The following is a 14630-nucleotide window of genomic DNA, read 5'->3' as shown; positions in this document are numbered from 1 at the left end:
GAAGGAGCCGCAAGAGAAGGACCACTTCATACGGTCAAAGCATGGGGCTTGGTAGATTTATTTTAAATTAAATAAGTTATTCCATGTGTTCTGGACACAAGCTCACTATAAACTAATTTAAAATCCAGGGAGAAAACCCCTGACAGTCAATTTTTTCAGTCCTTCAAGCTGAAATACCGTACCAGTAGTTCATCACCTGGCAAATAAACCTGCCAGCTCAAACCTTTATATTAATCATCTTCTGTACCCTGCTTGAACTTTTCAAAACTGAACTCAGGAGTGCTCTAATTCTCAATCCACTGGTACCAAAAGAAACAAGCAGAGGACAAAAGGCAAGTAATGAGTAGCCATCCTCCTCTGCCTCCTCACTGCAGGAACATGAACTTCACAGACCACGATTTAGGGGAGGTACCTGCTATTTGCCCCACAGCATCTCAAGCTGTAGCCCAGTTTCTGTGAGTCAGAAACAGCCAGACCAATATGTTCCTTGATGGGATGGATTTTTAATTTCTGGCCTGGACAGAGATTTTTTTAATAGTAATTTCTCAAACTGTCATTCCACAGTAATAATTAACATTTTTTTCTCATTATCTACATTGACACCTACAAAGACCTTGCTTGATTATGTGCCTGTATTCCTTCTTCTAATATTTTAGTCTTCAAGAAAAAAGAAAAGGAAAGAAATGACAAAAACTCCACAGAATAAAGGAACATATGTTCCTGAGATCATAGCCAAACAAGCCACTTACTTAGTGGGAACAAACTGTGATGTATAACGTATTTACTTTTCTAACCTTTCTAAAATTACCAATTTGACTGATTTCTTATGTGTAAAAAGAGGCATAAGGCCTTCCCTTCTGTCAAAGTACTATTGTCTCGAGTAATTTAGAAATTCCCTGTTTCAGTGCATTGAGACTACCAGCACAGAGACAGATTTAAGGCATCTTTAAATATTGGCAAGAGTCACAAGAATGTGTTTCTTAATACCACTGTAACTAGAGAATATTTATAGGAGAAGTATTTATAGGGGAAGTCCAGCTAAAATCCGAAGCTCTGAATCAATGACTATCCCACAAGAAGTGCAGCCATAAGCCTGCTTCACATTTACAGCTAATGGTTTGGGGTGCAAGGACTCACACAGCACTTCCACCACAGGTCTGTGCCTTCACTGGGGTTCAGCTCACAGGCACAAACGAAGAACAATGTCGTAAATTAGGGACTAGGAATCTATCTACTACACAGCTGTAGAAGAGACTGCTGACAAATCAACCTCTTCCATCATATCAGGCTGTTGCTTGTATCATCCTAGCCTTGTTCAGTAATATATCCCAAATTTGAACATGCAGTCATTGCTATGATATATATAGGCTGAATAATTTTATGTTCATGCACCTACTCTGTACATAATGCTCTTATAGTAGTAAGAACTATCTTAGAAAGAAGAAAGTCTTCTTTTAAGTCTATTAAATTCTCCTCCAGTGTCAGCCTAAGATTATAAATATATATAGATGAACCCAGATTTCACTACTTTCTTAAATGGAGTAGAGGTAGTATTATGACATAATGCTCCCAGCAAATGCATAGCATTACTGCCTGGTATAGAGAACAAGCTTCTCCTCTTAACTCCTGTCCAGATCTTCCACTTAACTAATTCTTCTTGACATATTGTTAGAATGTTTAATTTTCAGTACTTGATGGCAAGACATATCTAGGTAGGGTATATGCTTTAGGCTACCTTGGGCCAGCAGCTATTGGTGACTAACATGGATGATGTGATTAATATGGCATCTAAGTTCAAGCGAAGTATGAGAAATTCAGATCATCTTTTAAATTGGACTACCAGACCTATTTCCTTCAGACAAGGGAAAAATGTGCTCGTACCATTTATTTCGTTGGCCATTAATGCTATTCCTAGAAGACACCTCATTTAAGTGTACTTTGTCTTACTTCTTCCGGTTCAGCTCTCATACAGTCACAAGCAAGACTATCAAATCAGTGTAGTTTTCTGTAATAGTTTTCCCCCACATTTTAAAGACTACAACAACCAGAGAGTTCAGAAAGATATTGATTTTATTTCAAAAATAAGTCTGAAAGAACAGAGGGACTGCTAAATTGGGTCTGAGATCCTTGTAGCCCAATGTCCTGGTCCTCACAGAGCAGAGCAGCTGGCAGAAAAGACAGAGCATAGAGTGATGCCTCCCAATGCACTCTAAATTGCCTCTAGGCCACCATAGTTAGCCACCACTAAGCGCTGCACAACTAAAAATGCATCTCATTTCTCTCCTAATCTTTTTATACCCTCAACCTCCACAGCATCCTGTGACAGCGAGTTCCACACCCAAAACTGTGCATTCTGCAGTGAATAAATGTTATTTTTGAAAGCTGCTGCTTCTTAACATCACTGGGACAAGCTTGCAAACGCTCAAAGGGGAGAGCCATCAGTTGCACTGCATCAGGAGGAAAGATCAGGTCCTTTGGCTTTTGAACCTAGTTGCAAATTCGGAACTGGCTGGGCAGCTTCATCCCTGTAAGAAGAACAGTGATGCTGAACTGGTGTCCTGCAGTGAAAGGGGACACCCATCCTTTAAGTTCTAACATGGTTTTGATTTGGAAGCAGATAGGAGATGGGAATTCTGTCAGCATTGCTAAATTAAGCCTTCCTGGGGCAGATCTAGAAATGTCCAGGAGTGCCTGGACTTGCAAAAGTTGCCTTTTTCGGTTTTTAGCTGAGACTTTCCATACTGGATTATTTGCTCTGCACACAGGTATTGACAGCAGTGAAGGGAGTGGAGCAGACACCTGGCAGCAGCTACAGGCCATGGTTTTCAAGTTCAACCCCCGGGTGTTTGGCAGTTTAGTGGCTTTTTTTATGTCCTTTAAATTTCTCTGGTGTTCAGAAGAAGCTAATCTCTCATTCTGAAAGTTATCTATGCTTTTCCTCTGATAGGCAAGAACTAGTGTTTATTTTAAAAAGCAAAATAAGTGTAAACAACTAAACTATGCTTTTTCCCTGAAAGACTCAATATAGGAAAAGCTCCAGTAAAAGACTGCAGCAATCATGTGACAGAAGAAATAGCACTTCACAGGAAAGCACATACTTTGTCAATATAATAATTTTCCTAGAAGAAGCATTCCCATATTGATCTGAATATCTATCTGTTCTGTGCTCTTGTCTGACAAACACTTATGTGAGCAAATTTCACTCTGTAAATAGTTAGCCTGCTGTTTGGGGTAGAGGATTCATTATTTTTATAATGTGATAGATTGCCTAAATAAGACAGTCTTCAGAAAGGACTATCCGCACACCAACTCACAGACCTATAAGGAGACCTATATAAAGCCCTATGTAAACCTATACAACAAACAACTGAACAAGCGCTCATGGTTTGTTTGCATGCATCAAGTGCTTGCACAACCATTCTTTTCCAAATAATTTATAGTGTTTGCAACTTAATAAACATATTAAGCACTAAATGGACCACATTTCTTTACAGCAGATAAAAAATCTGTGCATTTCTGCTTCAAATACTTATGGAGCTGTAGCCACATAGGTCAATAGAGGAGGATGGGAATCCTTTACCTCTTCTTCCCTGTCATTATTTTACCTGTAATAAAATTCAACCAAGCCCCAGCCTTGTGTTATCCCATTTAGTTGGAAATCTGCAATGCACTCATGGAAAACGCCACTTCCAGTCAGGCCATTATACACCATGGGGCAAGCCTGCTTGTCCAGTGTTGCAGAAACATCAAAGTACTTGCCACCTTTGATAAAAGAAAAAAAAGTGGAAGAATGTCTCCAGCCCTCAGTAGTATTTCATCTCAAAAAACCTCCAAGGTCTATTATTTTTTGCATGTGGTTTCTTATCATGCTTTTTTTTTCTAAAGAGCAATAGTTTTCCTTTTCTGCTTCGTAAATGAAGTAAAATCTTGGATCAAGCCATATTTCCAGAGCAGCTGAATCCACCTCATAACATATGTTTTGACACCCAAAAAAGTGAAAATCACATTATTTATCTTCATTAGCAAAAGCAACAGTCACAACAAATGGAAACTGTAACCCTCCCTGATACAGCTGCCTGTGGCCCTCATCCTGCAGTGGACACACACAGTTTCACTGATGACACACTACACACAGGACTTAAGCATAGAAGTAAATTTCTCAGGGTGTAAAATGATGCATTTACTCCAATGATCATATGGAATTTCACTGAATAGTCTTTCCTCTACTAAATAAACAGCACGCCAAAAAGCTACAGGCACATAAATTTGGGCTGCATTTGGCTTACCAGCCATAAGACTGACTCCATATTCATCCTTGATAACACCATCATCAGCCATCTCAGCCAACGAGGCATTGGACCACTCAATGCCAGCCTTCTGTCCACCAGGGAAAAAGACATAACCTACAGCAAGGCTGAAAGGGAAAGAAATGGAGCAGATTGGAAGGTCAACCAAAACTCAAATGGCCCAACACATTTGCCTTTCAGGGAAGCCCAGTGCTAAGTGTATCCTTCATCCCTGGAAAGTAGCAGCAATAAAAAAAAAAGGTCATATTGTGGAATATTGCAAGTGTTGAGTGAAGGAAGCCTACACATACAGGAAAGATGAAGCCTGTAGGGTGGATTTTGGTGGGCAGGTGGGACAGGCAGGTTACTTGTTCTTACTTGGTTCCAGGACCATGAACACTGATCTTTAAGGTTCTGGATGCACAGAGCACCAGTTGGCAAGGCTCCCTGAGCAATGCCCTACAGATGGACACACTTAAATAGGTGGAATTGCTGAATTTGTATCTCTAAATCTAAGCAGTAAGACAAGCAGCTGCATCAGTCAAACAGTAATTGAACGGAAAACAAGTGATTGCAGGTAAAAGCTGCCCTTGTGACTAATTGCAAATGGAAAATTGGGTGGAGAGAGTGGGGAGCAAGAGGGTGTGGATAGAAATTTGGGTGTGCAGGTTCAAAGCAAGAATGTCCATACAGGTGTCCTGCAGAGTGATTTCTGCCACTTTAAGATGCATATTTTTAGCAGCATAAACTTCCTTGGTTACTTACTTAGTTGTGGTAGCTGGCAGATTAATAACTGTTAAATGTGCTGCAGTCCCATCCTGAAAGACAGCAACAAAGAAAAAGCAGTCTAATTTGTGTCATTGGACTTATTTCTGTGTGTCATAAACTGACTTGACCAAGAAGACACTGGATATAACCCGGGTTATGCAGTGGCCTCTGATTTTATACTTTTAGATCTTCTCAATACATCTTCGATGAAAATCTGGATGAAAATGTGTCCAAAAAATATAAACCAAACACATTAAATACAAATTAAGGACAACAGAAGGTCCATAGCAAACAGACTTAAGAGGAGGAGGGGAAAAATACATGCAAAGATGTCAGCTAGCCATGATCAAAACCGATGGACAGCCTACCAAAGCTGGCCCTGCTTAGGCCAGACATTTCTTCTTACTCTGTGCCTGACAGCAGCATACAGAAAAGATGTTTAATTAGAAGGAACTGGAATCTCATGTTTTACTCATTTCTCTTCCACCCTTGAGTCTGAATACCTTCATACTCCACTTGGGCTGCTCTGAGGCAACTGTAAGCCTACACTGTGCTGTTACAAATATGTACAGTATGAGGACTCTAAACTTCAATCATCCATAAACTTTAATTCCATCTTAAAAACCATTCAGATGGCTTCTAAAAAGGAGAGACAGGGCCACAGTAATTTTGAGTTCTGAATAACTAAGAAAAAAAGGAGAGATTACTACCTGATTATACACTTCACAGTGCAAAAGCATAGTCTTATCAAAAGGTACAAATGCAGGTGTGAAATCACAGCAGCTACTGATCTGCAGAAATGTGTGATTTTCCACAGTGTGTTTTTATGCTAGCCAGCATATATCTGGGAAAAGAACTTTTATGCTGAATTCAGTTTTGATTCCTGTAATGTTGCTTATAAGAGAGAGTTTAGAACTGTTTACACCTGCGTTGGCAAAGGAAATGCCTTTTCAGGAGCATCTGTTAGGGTTGCATGCCAGCTTGTAGGGCCAGAATTCAGCATTTCCCCAGGCTGTGCACTCCCAGCAGCCACAGCGATGACTCTCCTCCAGCACAGCCACCATTACAAAGCAAAGAATTAGATCACAGCACAGGCAGAAATACTTGCTGACTGCTGTCATGAAGGTTTACGATGCCTTCAAACACCTCAGGCTCTCAATTAGTGTGAATCAGCACTGCAGCAATTCCATTGAGTACTGGGTATTTGCAGCAGCTGAGAATCTGTCCTGTGAAGATGCCTACCTAATCTTTCTTCAAAAAGCCAAAACAAACAATTTTAAGCTACTCAAACAACTGTTGATTCAACCAGTGTACAGAATCTCAGTTTTTATGCACACAGCTCTGCTTTTGAGAGCTGCTCCCAACACTGATACGTGCTAATGCTGACAGCATTTCTGATTGCACATGGTGGATGCTCCCAGTGCCTAATTTCTGAATACTCAAATGTGACTGACAAGTTCAGAATCACCTCTAATTTCATGGTTAAGTAGCACTTTGACATGTTACCACCTACTTCAAAGTGTGCCAAAATCATGATGTAACGGTAGATCTCAGACCAGTCCCTGATACCTGCAAAAAAGAACAAAACCACACAACTTGAAGTACACCATTATTGGAAAATGTGAACTAGTAGTATCTGACTTGACAGTAACTGTGGATAAAGAAATATCCCATAATTGATAACATGTAATTGATCACATGGTAAGCATATGCATGTCCCCACAACAGTAACAGTGTTTTCTCTGAAATGTCTTAACTTCATGCCCAGTCATGAAATTGGTTATTTTTAAAGATCACCTTTAGTCCCACTGTCTTGCCAGTACCAGCTATAGTGAGGGAAGCCAAGTGAGTGAATTATTGCTGGTGCTGTTACCATAAGAGTGGCTCCGAACTCCTTTGAGGAGAACTTTGGTTTTCCCGTGATTTTCTATTTCAATTTCTCCAACAGACTGGCCCCACTCCTCATGTCGGAAATGTTGTTCCCTTTGTCTGGAAGAAAGAAAAGACTGAGTCGACACAGGCAAAATCAGTAAGTTCCCTCTTCAAACACCCTCAGTGCCAATCTGGTGCACCTATATCCCAAAACGGAGAAGAAATTTCAGAGCATCTGTATCATGGCTATGACAGATTTTACATGAGAGCAACCATTTTTAAATTTCCCAGTTACTGCTACATAATGCCTATGAGACACCTGAGAATGAAACAACAGCAAATCCCCACCCTGACAGACTACAAGAATGCCCTTTCTTTGAAAACATAATGTACTACCAAACAGTTGCTGCTTAGTAGTCAACAGATATCACCAGCAACAATGCACTATTCTATCACAGAATCATAGACTAGTTAGGGTTGGAAAGGGCCTTAGGATCATCTAGTTCCACCCCCCCTGCCATGGGCAGGGACACCTCACACTAAACTATCTCACCCAAGGCTTCGTCCAACCTGGCCTTGAATGCTGTCAGGGATTTAGCATTCACAACTTCCTTGGGCAACCCATTCCAGTGCCTCAGCACCCTCACAGTAAAGAACTTCTTCCTTATATCTAAACTGAACTTCCCCTGTTTCAGTTCAAACCCACCACCTCTTGTCCTATCACTACAGTCCCTAATGAAGAGTCCCTCCCCAGCATCCCTATAGGCCCCCTTCAGATACTGGAAGGATGCTCTGAGGTCTCCACGCAGCCTTCTCTTCTCCAGGCTGAACAGCCCCAACTTTCTCAGCCTATCTTCATACAGGAGGTGCTCCAGCCCCTGGTCATCTTTGTGGCCTCCTCTGGACTTGTTCCAACAGTTCCATGTCCTTCTTATGCTGAGGACACCAGAACTGCACACAATACTCCAAGTGAGGTCTCACAAGAGTAGAGTAGAGGGGCAGGATCACCTCCTTGGACCTGCTGGTCACGCTCCTTTTGACACAGCCCAGAATACAGTTGGCTTTGTGCTTGTATGTAAATAACACACTACCTATACTCATGTTTCCTTTCATATTTTCAGGTCTCCAAAGCTTGTATCATAATTACAATGCCCACTTTAGCTCTTCTTCTACACAATTATATTTAATCCTTTGCTTAGGTATACCTGGATTGATGACTTGCGAAGCAACCTAAATCAGGTTGTTAGCCATGAAAAAAAGAGTAAGAAATATGCCAGACGCTCAAGGTTTAGACCAAAGCTGCAGGCAGATCCCTCCATCCACATATTAGGAAGACCCCGCCTGTGTGCAGGATCCTTCTTTGAGGTTGCCAGGTCTGGTGTAGGAACGAAACCAGAAGACACCTGACAGGAGCCATGTCCTTTATTAGCTCACTTCAGATTAAACCCACCTGCTAAAGTCACCTATAACAACACATGACAGACCCTTAAGAGATCTTTAGAAAAATTACTGTTAAGCCAAGAAGAGATTAATCCTGCCTCTCACTTTTTGACCCTGTGGAAGAACTCTATGGTCCATGGTTCCTGAGCAAAAGCATGTGCAAATGTGCCAGGGTGACTGTCGACATTGAAGTTAAAGACTTCTGTGAAGTTCTCCCAACTAGGAAAAGGAGACAAGGGGAATAAAAGACATTATTAGCATTCAGGTCACTCTAGGCCAAGTTTGCATTTCCTACTCTGACAGTGGCAATGTTGCATTTTATGATTATTGGAAAATTCTGGTTTACAGAGTTTTAAATGTGTTTGCAAAAAAGCAAATGGAAGGAAACCGACAACAGTCTGCAAGAGTCAAGAGATTATCTAGGAAGGGAAGCTGGCAGGGCAGAGCTGCAAGCCAAAGAATGCTGCTTTCTCTCATGTATCTGTTCAGAGGCACAAATACAGCATCACTCCAGAAATGCTGTGCTACTTTGACAGCAAATCTTTTTTTATCAGACAAATACAGTCCATAAGCAAACAGAGAAAGCAGAGGCAAATGCTTCTTGTGTTACTTTGTGCACATGACCCTCTGAAAACAGTAACCAAATCCCTAACCAGGAACTGGATACGCATCCCAGAGCAAATGTGAAACACTCTTACTGGAAAGAGAATTTAACTGGTACAAGTTCGCCATCCTCTTCACTCCACTGCTGCCGGTAGGGTCCTTTTCTATAAGACAAAGCACTATAATTCTGTATCACTCCTAAACAAAGAGCAAAATGTTTCTTAAATGTTTGGAAATGGATGCAATTGGAGACATTGCAGAAGAATAATGCTGTTGTGTGCTAAGGTAGGATAGAAAAGCTACATACTAATCCCTGTTTTCATTCCATAAAAATCAATGCATGCTTTTTGTTATCAAACAGCTTTTGGTTCAAGTCAGTTAAATACATTTCCAGCTTTCAAAAAGCCTTGTTCTTAAGTGTGCATAAACAAAACTATAGATTGCTGCAATCAATACCTGAGTAATCCGTCAAAGTTTATTTTCCAGATTGTTTGGGGCTCTAAGTATTCAACAGTGAGCCCTCCTCCACTCCAAATCTCTTCAGATTCATCATTCACCATCATGTTTGGATGTTGTGGGTGCTAAAAAGATATTACAGGAAAACATTTGATTAATTCTGAGGATGCAAGGTGGGTGAATTCCTGCTCTGATGGTTCTCTGCAGGCGGAACTTTTGGTTGAATTGGATTTTCAGTTTTACCTGCTTTCTGGTAATCAGATTATCAGAGAGGAAAACTGCACCTCAAACACCAAAGATAACACATTATTGTTTCACATAACAAAACTGAATTACTAGTGTGAAGGTAGGGCACTGCAAGAGCTCAGCTCCTTATGCTAGTGACTGTCAAGCTCACAGCCAAGCTGATGCAGGGCTTTGGGGGTATACCTATTTTTAGACTAAATTTGATGAAACTCTAAAATGATGTAAACTTCCAGTGTATGCAACTTTTCTCCCAAAACTCTTCAGCTGCTCTTTGAAAAATATGTCTTGTTTCCTAAAGCTGTCACCTTTCTAAAAGAGACCTTATGCCTGTTGCTGTAGGGAAGAATCTATGAAGGTCCTGAACTTGGCTGGCAGTTCTAAGTAACAAAGCCACAAAGTGGTATCATTACACTAAATATTACTAGAAAAGAAGATAATTCACATCAATCTCATTTTATTTTATTTTATGATCTGCAAATAGGATGTCTCCTACTTTTTCTGGTCATGGCTACTTCGTGACACATATCTGTGAACATAAAGACAGTTGAGTGCAAAAGGCTTTATGCCAGATCTTCCCTCCTTCTTTACTATGTAGTCAGCTATTAACAAAATAAAAACACAGAGGCAAAATGATTATACATATACCAAATATTTATATATATCATATATACATACTCTATATGATTAATACTGTTTTCTTTTTAGCAAGAATGAAGCAGATGTACATATAAAGATTCCCCTAGAAGTCCCTAAAAGCTTTCCTTTCTCTTTTAAAGAGGCAATTCCACAATGTTTTTATAGCATTCACTACTTAAAACGGGACAAAATCAACCATAACCGTACAACGTAACTTATTAACCATGTGCTGCATGTTATCAGAAAGACTGAATGCTCAAACTCTTCCCGGGAGACATACCAAGTCATTTTATAGAAAATACGATATGTTTTGTGTGAATTACAGGAAAAAGGGAATGAGTGTCAGGCACCTACTGCAAAAATTAGACATAGACAGTAATCTTGCCAGTTCTGCCACTGTCTTTTGCACAGCACTGATGTCTTACTGTTAGGATGTTAATGTAGTGAAGGTGCAGAGAACACTGTATTTTGTTTGGGATCCTAACATAGGTTTGAGACAGGAGTTAAGCACTGCTCTTGAGTGTCACCCCACAGCCACCACTTACTTCAAACTCCCCTATTCCATCCACCCTCAGGAAGAGCCACATCTCACAGACCCCATCGGGACGTTTTGCAAGACGAGCAATCACAAAGGTCTTGTTGGTCTCTGCAAAGCCGGTGAAGTAAACCGAATCGATTGCCTAGGGAAAGGGAAATCGATAATGGATTTCAGCTCCAGCTGGAGGCTGGAAAGGGTGGGGAGAAGATGACTAATTCTTTGTTTTCCATAGATTTCTTCTCAGGAATGAAATTTTACTTTCACTTTCTATATCCGATATCAGGAACCAAAGAGAACAGCCAGGGAGTTCTGCTAGTAACAGTGAAGACTCATCTGTAAGACAGGACAGCCCATGTCCTCAGGAAATAACTGAAATCTGCAATAGTTAGTCTATCTGGCACACAATAATCACAATGTTCATTGACACAAAAGCATTTTTCCGTCTTGTTTGCCCATTTCCTCATCAGAGCGAGCACAGAAAGCAGAAAGACAGCAGACGAGAAGCAGTGTTAGAGAGGGAATGCAATTACTGCATGATAGCTGCAGACAAGGTGAAGTATAATAATATGAATTAAGATGTTTATTTTGCAAAAATTAAGTTCCCTTGACCATGAAATGTGTCCTCAAAGAGTGTCTGTGAGGAGGAAACTGAGCCACAAACACAGTTTCTCCATCTAACTCTGAATTGTATGGAGGATAACTTATATGTAGGGGAAACATAGGAATAAAAAAGGGAAAAAGGAAGAGGAAGGAAGTTATAGAAACCACAGCACTTTACCAACATGATTAGCAGCTGGGCTGCCGTATGGCCAGTTAACATCTCAAATCTTAAAACCCAGTAGAAACAGAAGTCCGCAAGTTCAAGTTCAGATGTCTGTATTCATATATTTCAGCAGAACTTACTTGAAGTTTTAAAAGCTGGAACATGGAAATTATGATTTATGTGTGAACTTTCAGGCATGGATGAAGTTCTGAGTCTGACAAATTATCCTTCTTAAAATGCCAAAAAAATACTAAACCTGGATAATTATTGCCCTTACACATACAGGTAAGGGGCAATTGCAAGTGCACAGAGCTTGGAAATATACATGGAGTGAGCCTGCTGGATGCCAGTGTAAAAATCCAGAGACATCATTTCTGGAAGTGTTTTCCAGATTCGTTTTTAGATCTCTCTTGTATAACTTGTTCCAGTGTGGCTGTTTGGAGGAGCAGACCTTGGTTATATCTCAAATCACTTTGGGTATCAGTTTTATTGGGAAGACACTGTCACTCCTGCCCTATCAAATCAAGATTGGCAAGACACTTCAATATGCTCCAAGCAGCAGCTTAATTAGTAGAAAGGGAAAGCTGTAGAAAACAACTTCGTTTTTTAAAGGCTAAGCAGAAGCATCAATGCATTTGTTAAATATTATGATTTAAGGATTACCACAAGGTTCCAGGATATGTCAGCAAGAAGTTCACAAAAATAACTCAGGATTCAGCATCTCAGCTGGCACCCACAAGGTAAATCTTGATGAGGCAAACAAAACCAAGGGACATTCTACCTCACCAGCCTTTCTGCTTCCCCCTTTCACTAAATAACACAGCAAAGCCAACTCAAATGTCCCGGTTAGGTACAGTGAGTATTTTGATAGGATAGTACATGAACACACGAAAGGTACAGGTTGTAGGTAGAGGGTTTATTATTTGTTAAGCAGACAAGTACACTAAATAACCATTAGATTCAATTCACTATGTGTGCTAAAATAGAAGGCACATGCCCTGTAGTGCATTTGCTTTTCCCCACTGACATCAGCTGCTCCGATTAGAGGTAAGCCTCCCTACAAGAGACAGCCAAGGTGATATCCCCAACCTGCCCTCCCTGGTATGTGTGAAAGGTGGGTGGAAGAAGGATGTGGGTTCCAATGCTTCAAGGGTTCAGTGGTATGGATGTCAGATACCAGGATCAGGGATGGGGGTCCCTGAGCGGTGTAGGTGCCAGATGGGTGCAAGGTGCTGGGGATAGAGGGGGCAGGTCCCTGAGGGGTGTGGGTTCTGCGAATGAAGGTGCTATGAGTGTAGGGGCTATGAGTCCAAGGAGAATGGGTGCTGTGGAGGTACACTGGTCCCAGGGGATGGGGGTTCCAGGGACTGGGGGGGAGGGATGCTGGGGAAGGATGGGGTCCTAGGGAAAAAGGGCTTGCCAGGGATGGGGATGCCGAGGAAGGGGCTGTCACGGAAGGCGGTAGCGGGGAAGGCTGTCCCACTATTAGGGGTACCGGGAGGGGGCTGCGGGACACTCACGTGCGGGTCGGGGCGGAGCGGGCGCGGCCGCCGTGGCTCCGCAGGGGCTCCGCCGGCCGCCCGCTGCCTCCAGGCGCCGTGGCAGAGCAGGAGGCAGCTCAGGGCCCAGCGCTTCAGCGGGGCCGGGGCTCCGAGGGCGGCCGCCCGCCGGGCCCCGAGCAGCGCCAGCAGCACCAGCAGCGGCAGCAGCAGCAGCATCGCGGGCCGCGGAGCGCAGGCGGAGCTGCGCGGAGCGTTCGGCGCTGGCTCCGGCCGCCGACAAACCCCGCCTCGCGGCCGCGCATCGCGGTGTCCCAGGCCGGTCGCGGTCATTTCCGCGAGAGGCTTGTCCCGACTCGCTGAGGTCACTTTGGGAAGTGGGATCGGCTTCTTTCAGTATGTTGTTGTTAGCATTATTGTTATTATTATTGTCAATATTATTATTACTATTTGTATTTTTCTCCCAATAAATGTGATCTCAGCGCGCATCCCGCCCAGCTGCATGGAAGTGCCCGAAGAGAAGTTCAAGCTGTTGCCCTGGAAAGGCACAAGCAAGTGTCCAGGAACCCTCCGGGTTAAGTGCTCTGATGCAGGAGCTTTAAGCGTCGGGGTCTCTCCCTGGGCCTGTCAGGGTGTACAAGGGCCGTATCAGCGGCTCCTCACGGAGGATGAGGGCTGCAGATGTTCCCAGCTCTTCAGATCGCAGTTGCTATTGCAGGTTTCTGACCCTGTTTTCTCTGGCTCTCAGCTCTCACCACCAGCTCCAATCCGCCCGGCAGCCCATTTCATCCTAGAACACCTAAAAATAAATCACAGTGGGCATCCCTTCAGCATCTCTTGTAGGTACCATTTCTAGAAGCCGTATTAAGGAAGGCTTTTGGTGGCTGCACAATAGATCTTTTTATTCCTTTTGGAATTAGCAAGCATTTAGCCTCATTTCCTTATGCTAAACCACACCCAACCTCTCAGGGGTGGCTGAAGTGTAGCTGACCTCACTTTGGAGAAAGATGGGGCTCTCAAAACCTGTGCTTTTGTCTGTTGGGCGTTTTGTCTCCCTAATAGCTCTACAGGCTCCTCAGGTGACTTCCTTTTACTTGAAATAGCATTTATTGTATGTTTTTATGCGTCAATTGTCCCTCAGTTTGGTTTTATAACCACCTGTGCTGCGGTCTTCTGTTTAACGGAACAGTGCTTCTGGTTCTTTCAATTTCTTCTCTGAATGCAACTGTTTTTAATAACCTCCTTAGCTCTGCTGCTTCTTTTTGCCCTTTATCTAGGCTTTTCTGATACAGATGTGCTCTTCCTCCACCTCTGTGATCATGTTTCTGTCTATCCTTCAAAAGCTTTTATTGTCTTAAATGTTCCTCTTACTTTCTTAAAAAGCTTCCTTGTCTTTACAGTTCCTCTTTTTACACAATTTCTCTTTTTCTGAGACTGTGAACAACTGTTCTGTATTGCTTTATTGCTATCCATGGACCACATAAAATCAAAACAAAAGGGCAGGAGCTAAAAAGCAGAAAGCA

At 42.2% G+C, this 14630-nt stretch overlaps 1 protein-coding gene across 1 annotated transcript; it reads right to left on the bottom strand.

Annotated features, from left to right (window-relative positions):
• Positions 1 to 2052: 2052 nt before the first annotated feature.
• Positions 2053 to 13392, bottom strand: LOC134163487 (uncharacterized). The gene is made up of 11 exons (XM_062618352.1): positions 13129 to 13392; positions 10853 to 10987; positions 9426 to 9550; positions 9065 to 9133; positions 8472 to 8585; positions 6928 to 7043; positions 6568 to 6623; positions 5052 to 5104; positions 4287 to 4414; positions 3606 to 3762; positions 2053 to 2525 (listed from the first exon to the last, which is right to left on the bottom strand). Exons 1-11 carry the CDS (start codon positions 13324 to 13326, stop codon positions 2453 to 2455), a joined length of 1224 nt encoding a protein of 407 aa, XP_062474336.1. The 5' UTR covers positions 13327 to 13392; the 3' UTR covers positions 2053 to 2452.
• Positions 13393 to 14630: the final 1238 nt, after the last annotated feature.

This window comes from Pezoporus occidentalis, unplaced genomic scaffold (assembly GCF_034315485.1).
Source record: "Pezoporus occidentalis ecotype Australia unplaced genomic scaffold, CSIRO_AGI_Poc_V1 ctg20, whole genome shotgun sequence".
Taxonomy (NCBI): domain Eukaryota; kingdom Metazoa; phylum Chordata; class Aves; order Psittaciformes; family Psittacidae; genus Pezoporus; species Pezoporus occidentalis.
Note: the sequence above shows the minus strand (reverse complement) of the source record. Positions and strands in the feature narration are given on the sequence as shown.

What these genes read in the sequence shown, in the direction of transcription:
- LOC134163487 (XM_062618352.1), bottom strand. Translation starts at nt 13,326, where the DNA reads ATGCTGCTGCTGCTGCCGCTGCTGGTGCTGCTGGCGCTGCTCGGGGCC. An exon ending in TTCTTCCACAGGGTCAAAAA is followed by an intron (nt 7,044 to 8,471) that starts GTGAGAGGCAGG and finishes TCTTTCTTCCAG; the next exon opens with ACAAAGGGAACAACATTTCC. An exon ending in TGGAGTCAGTCTTATGGCTG is followed by an intron (nt 3,763 to 4,286) that starts GTAAGCCAAATG and finishes CTTTTATCAAAG; the next exon opens with GTGGCAAGTACTTTGATGTT.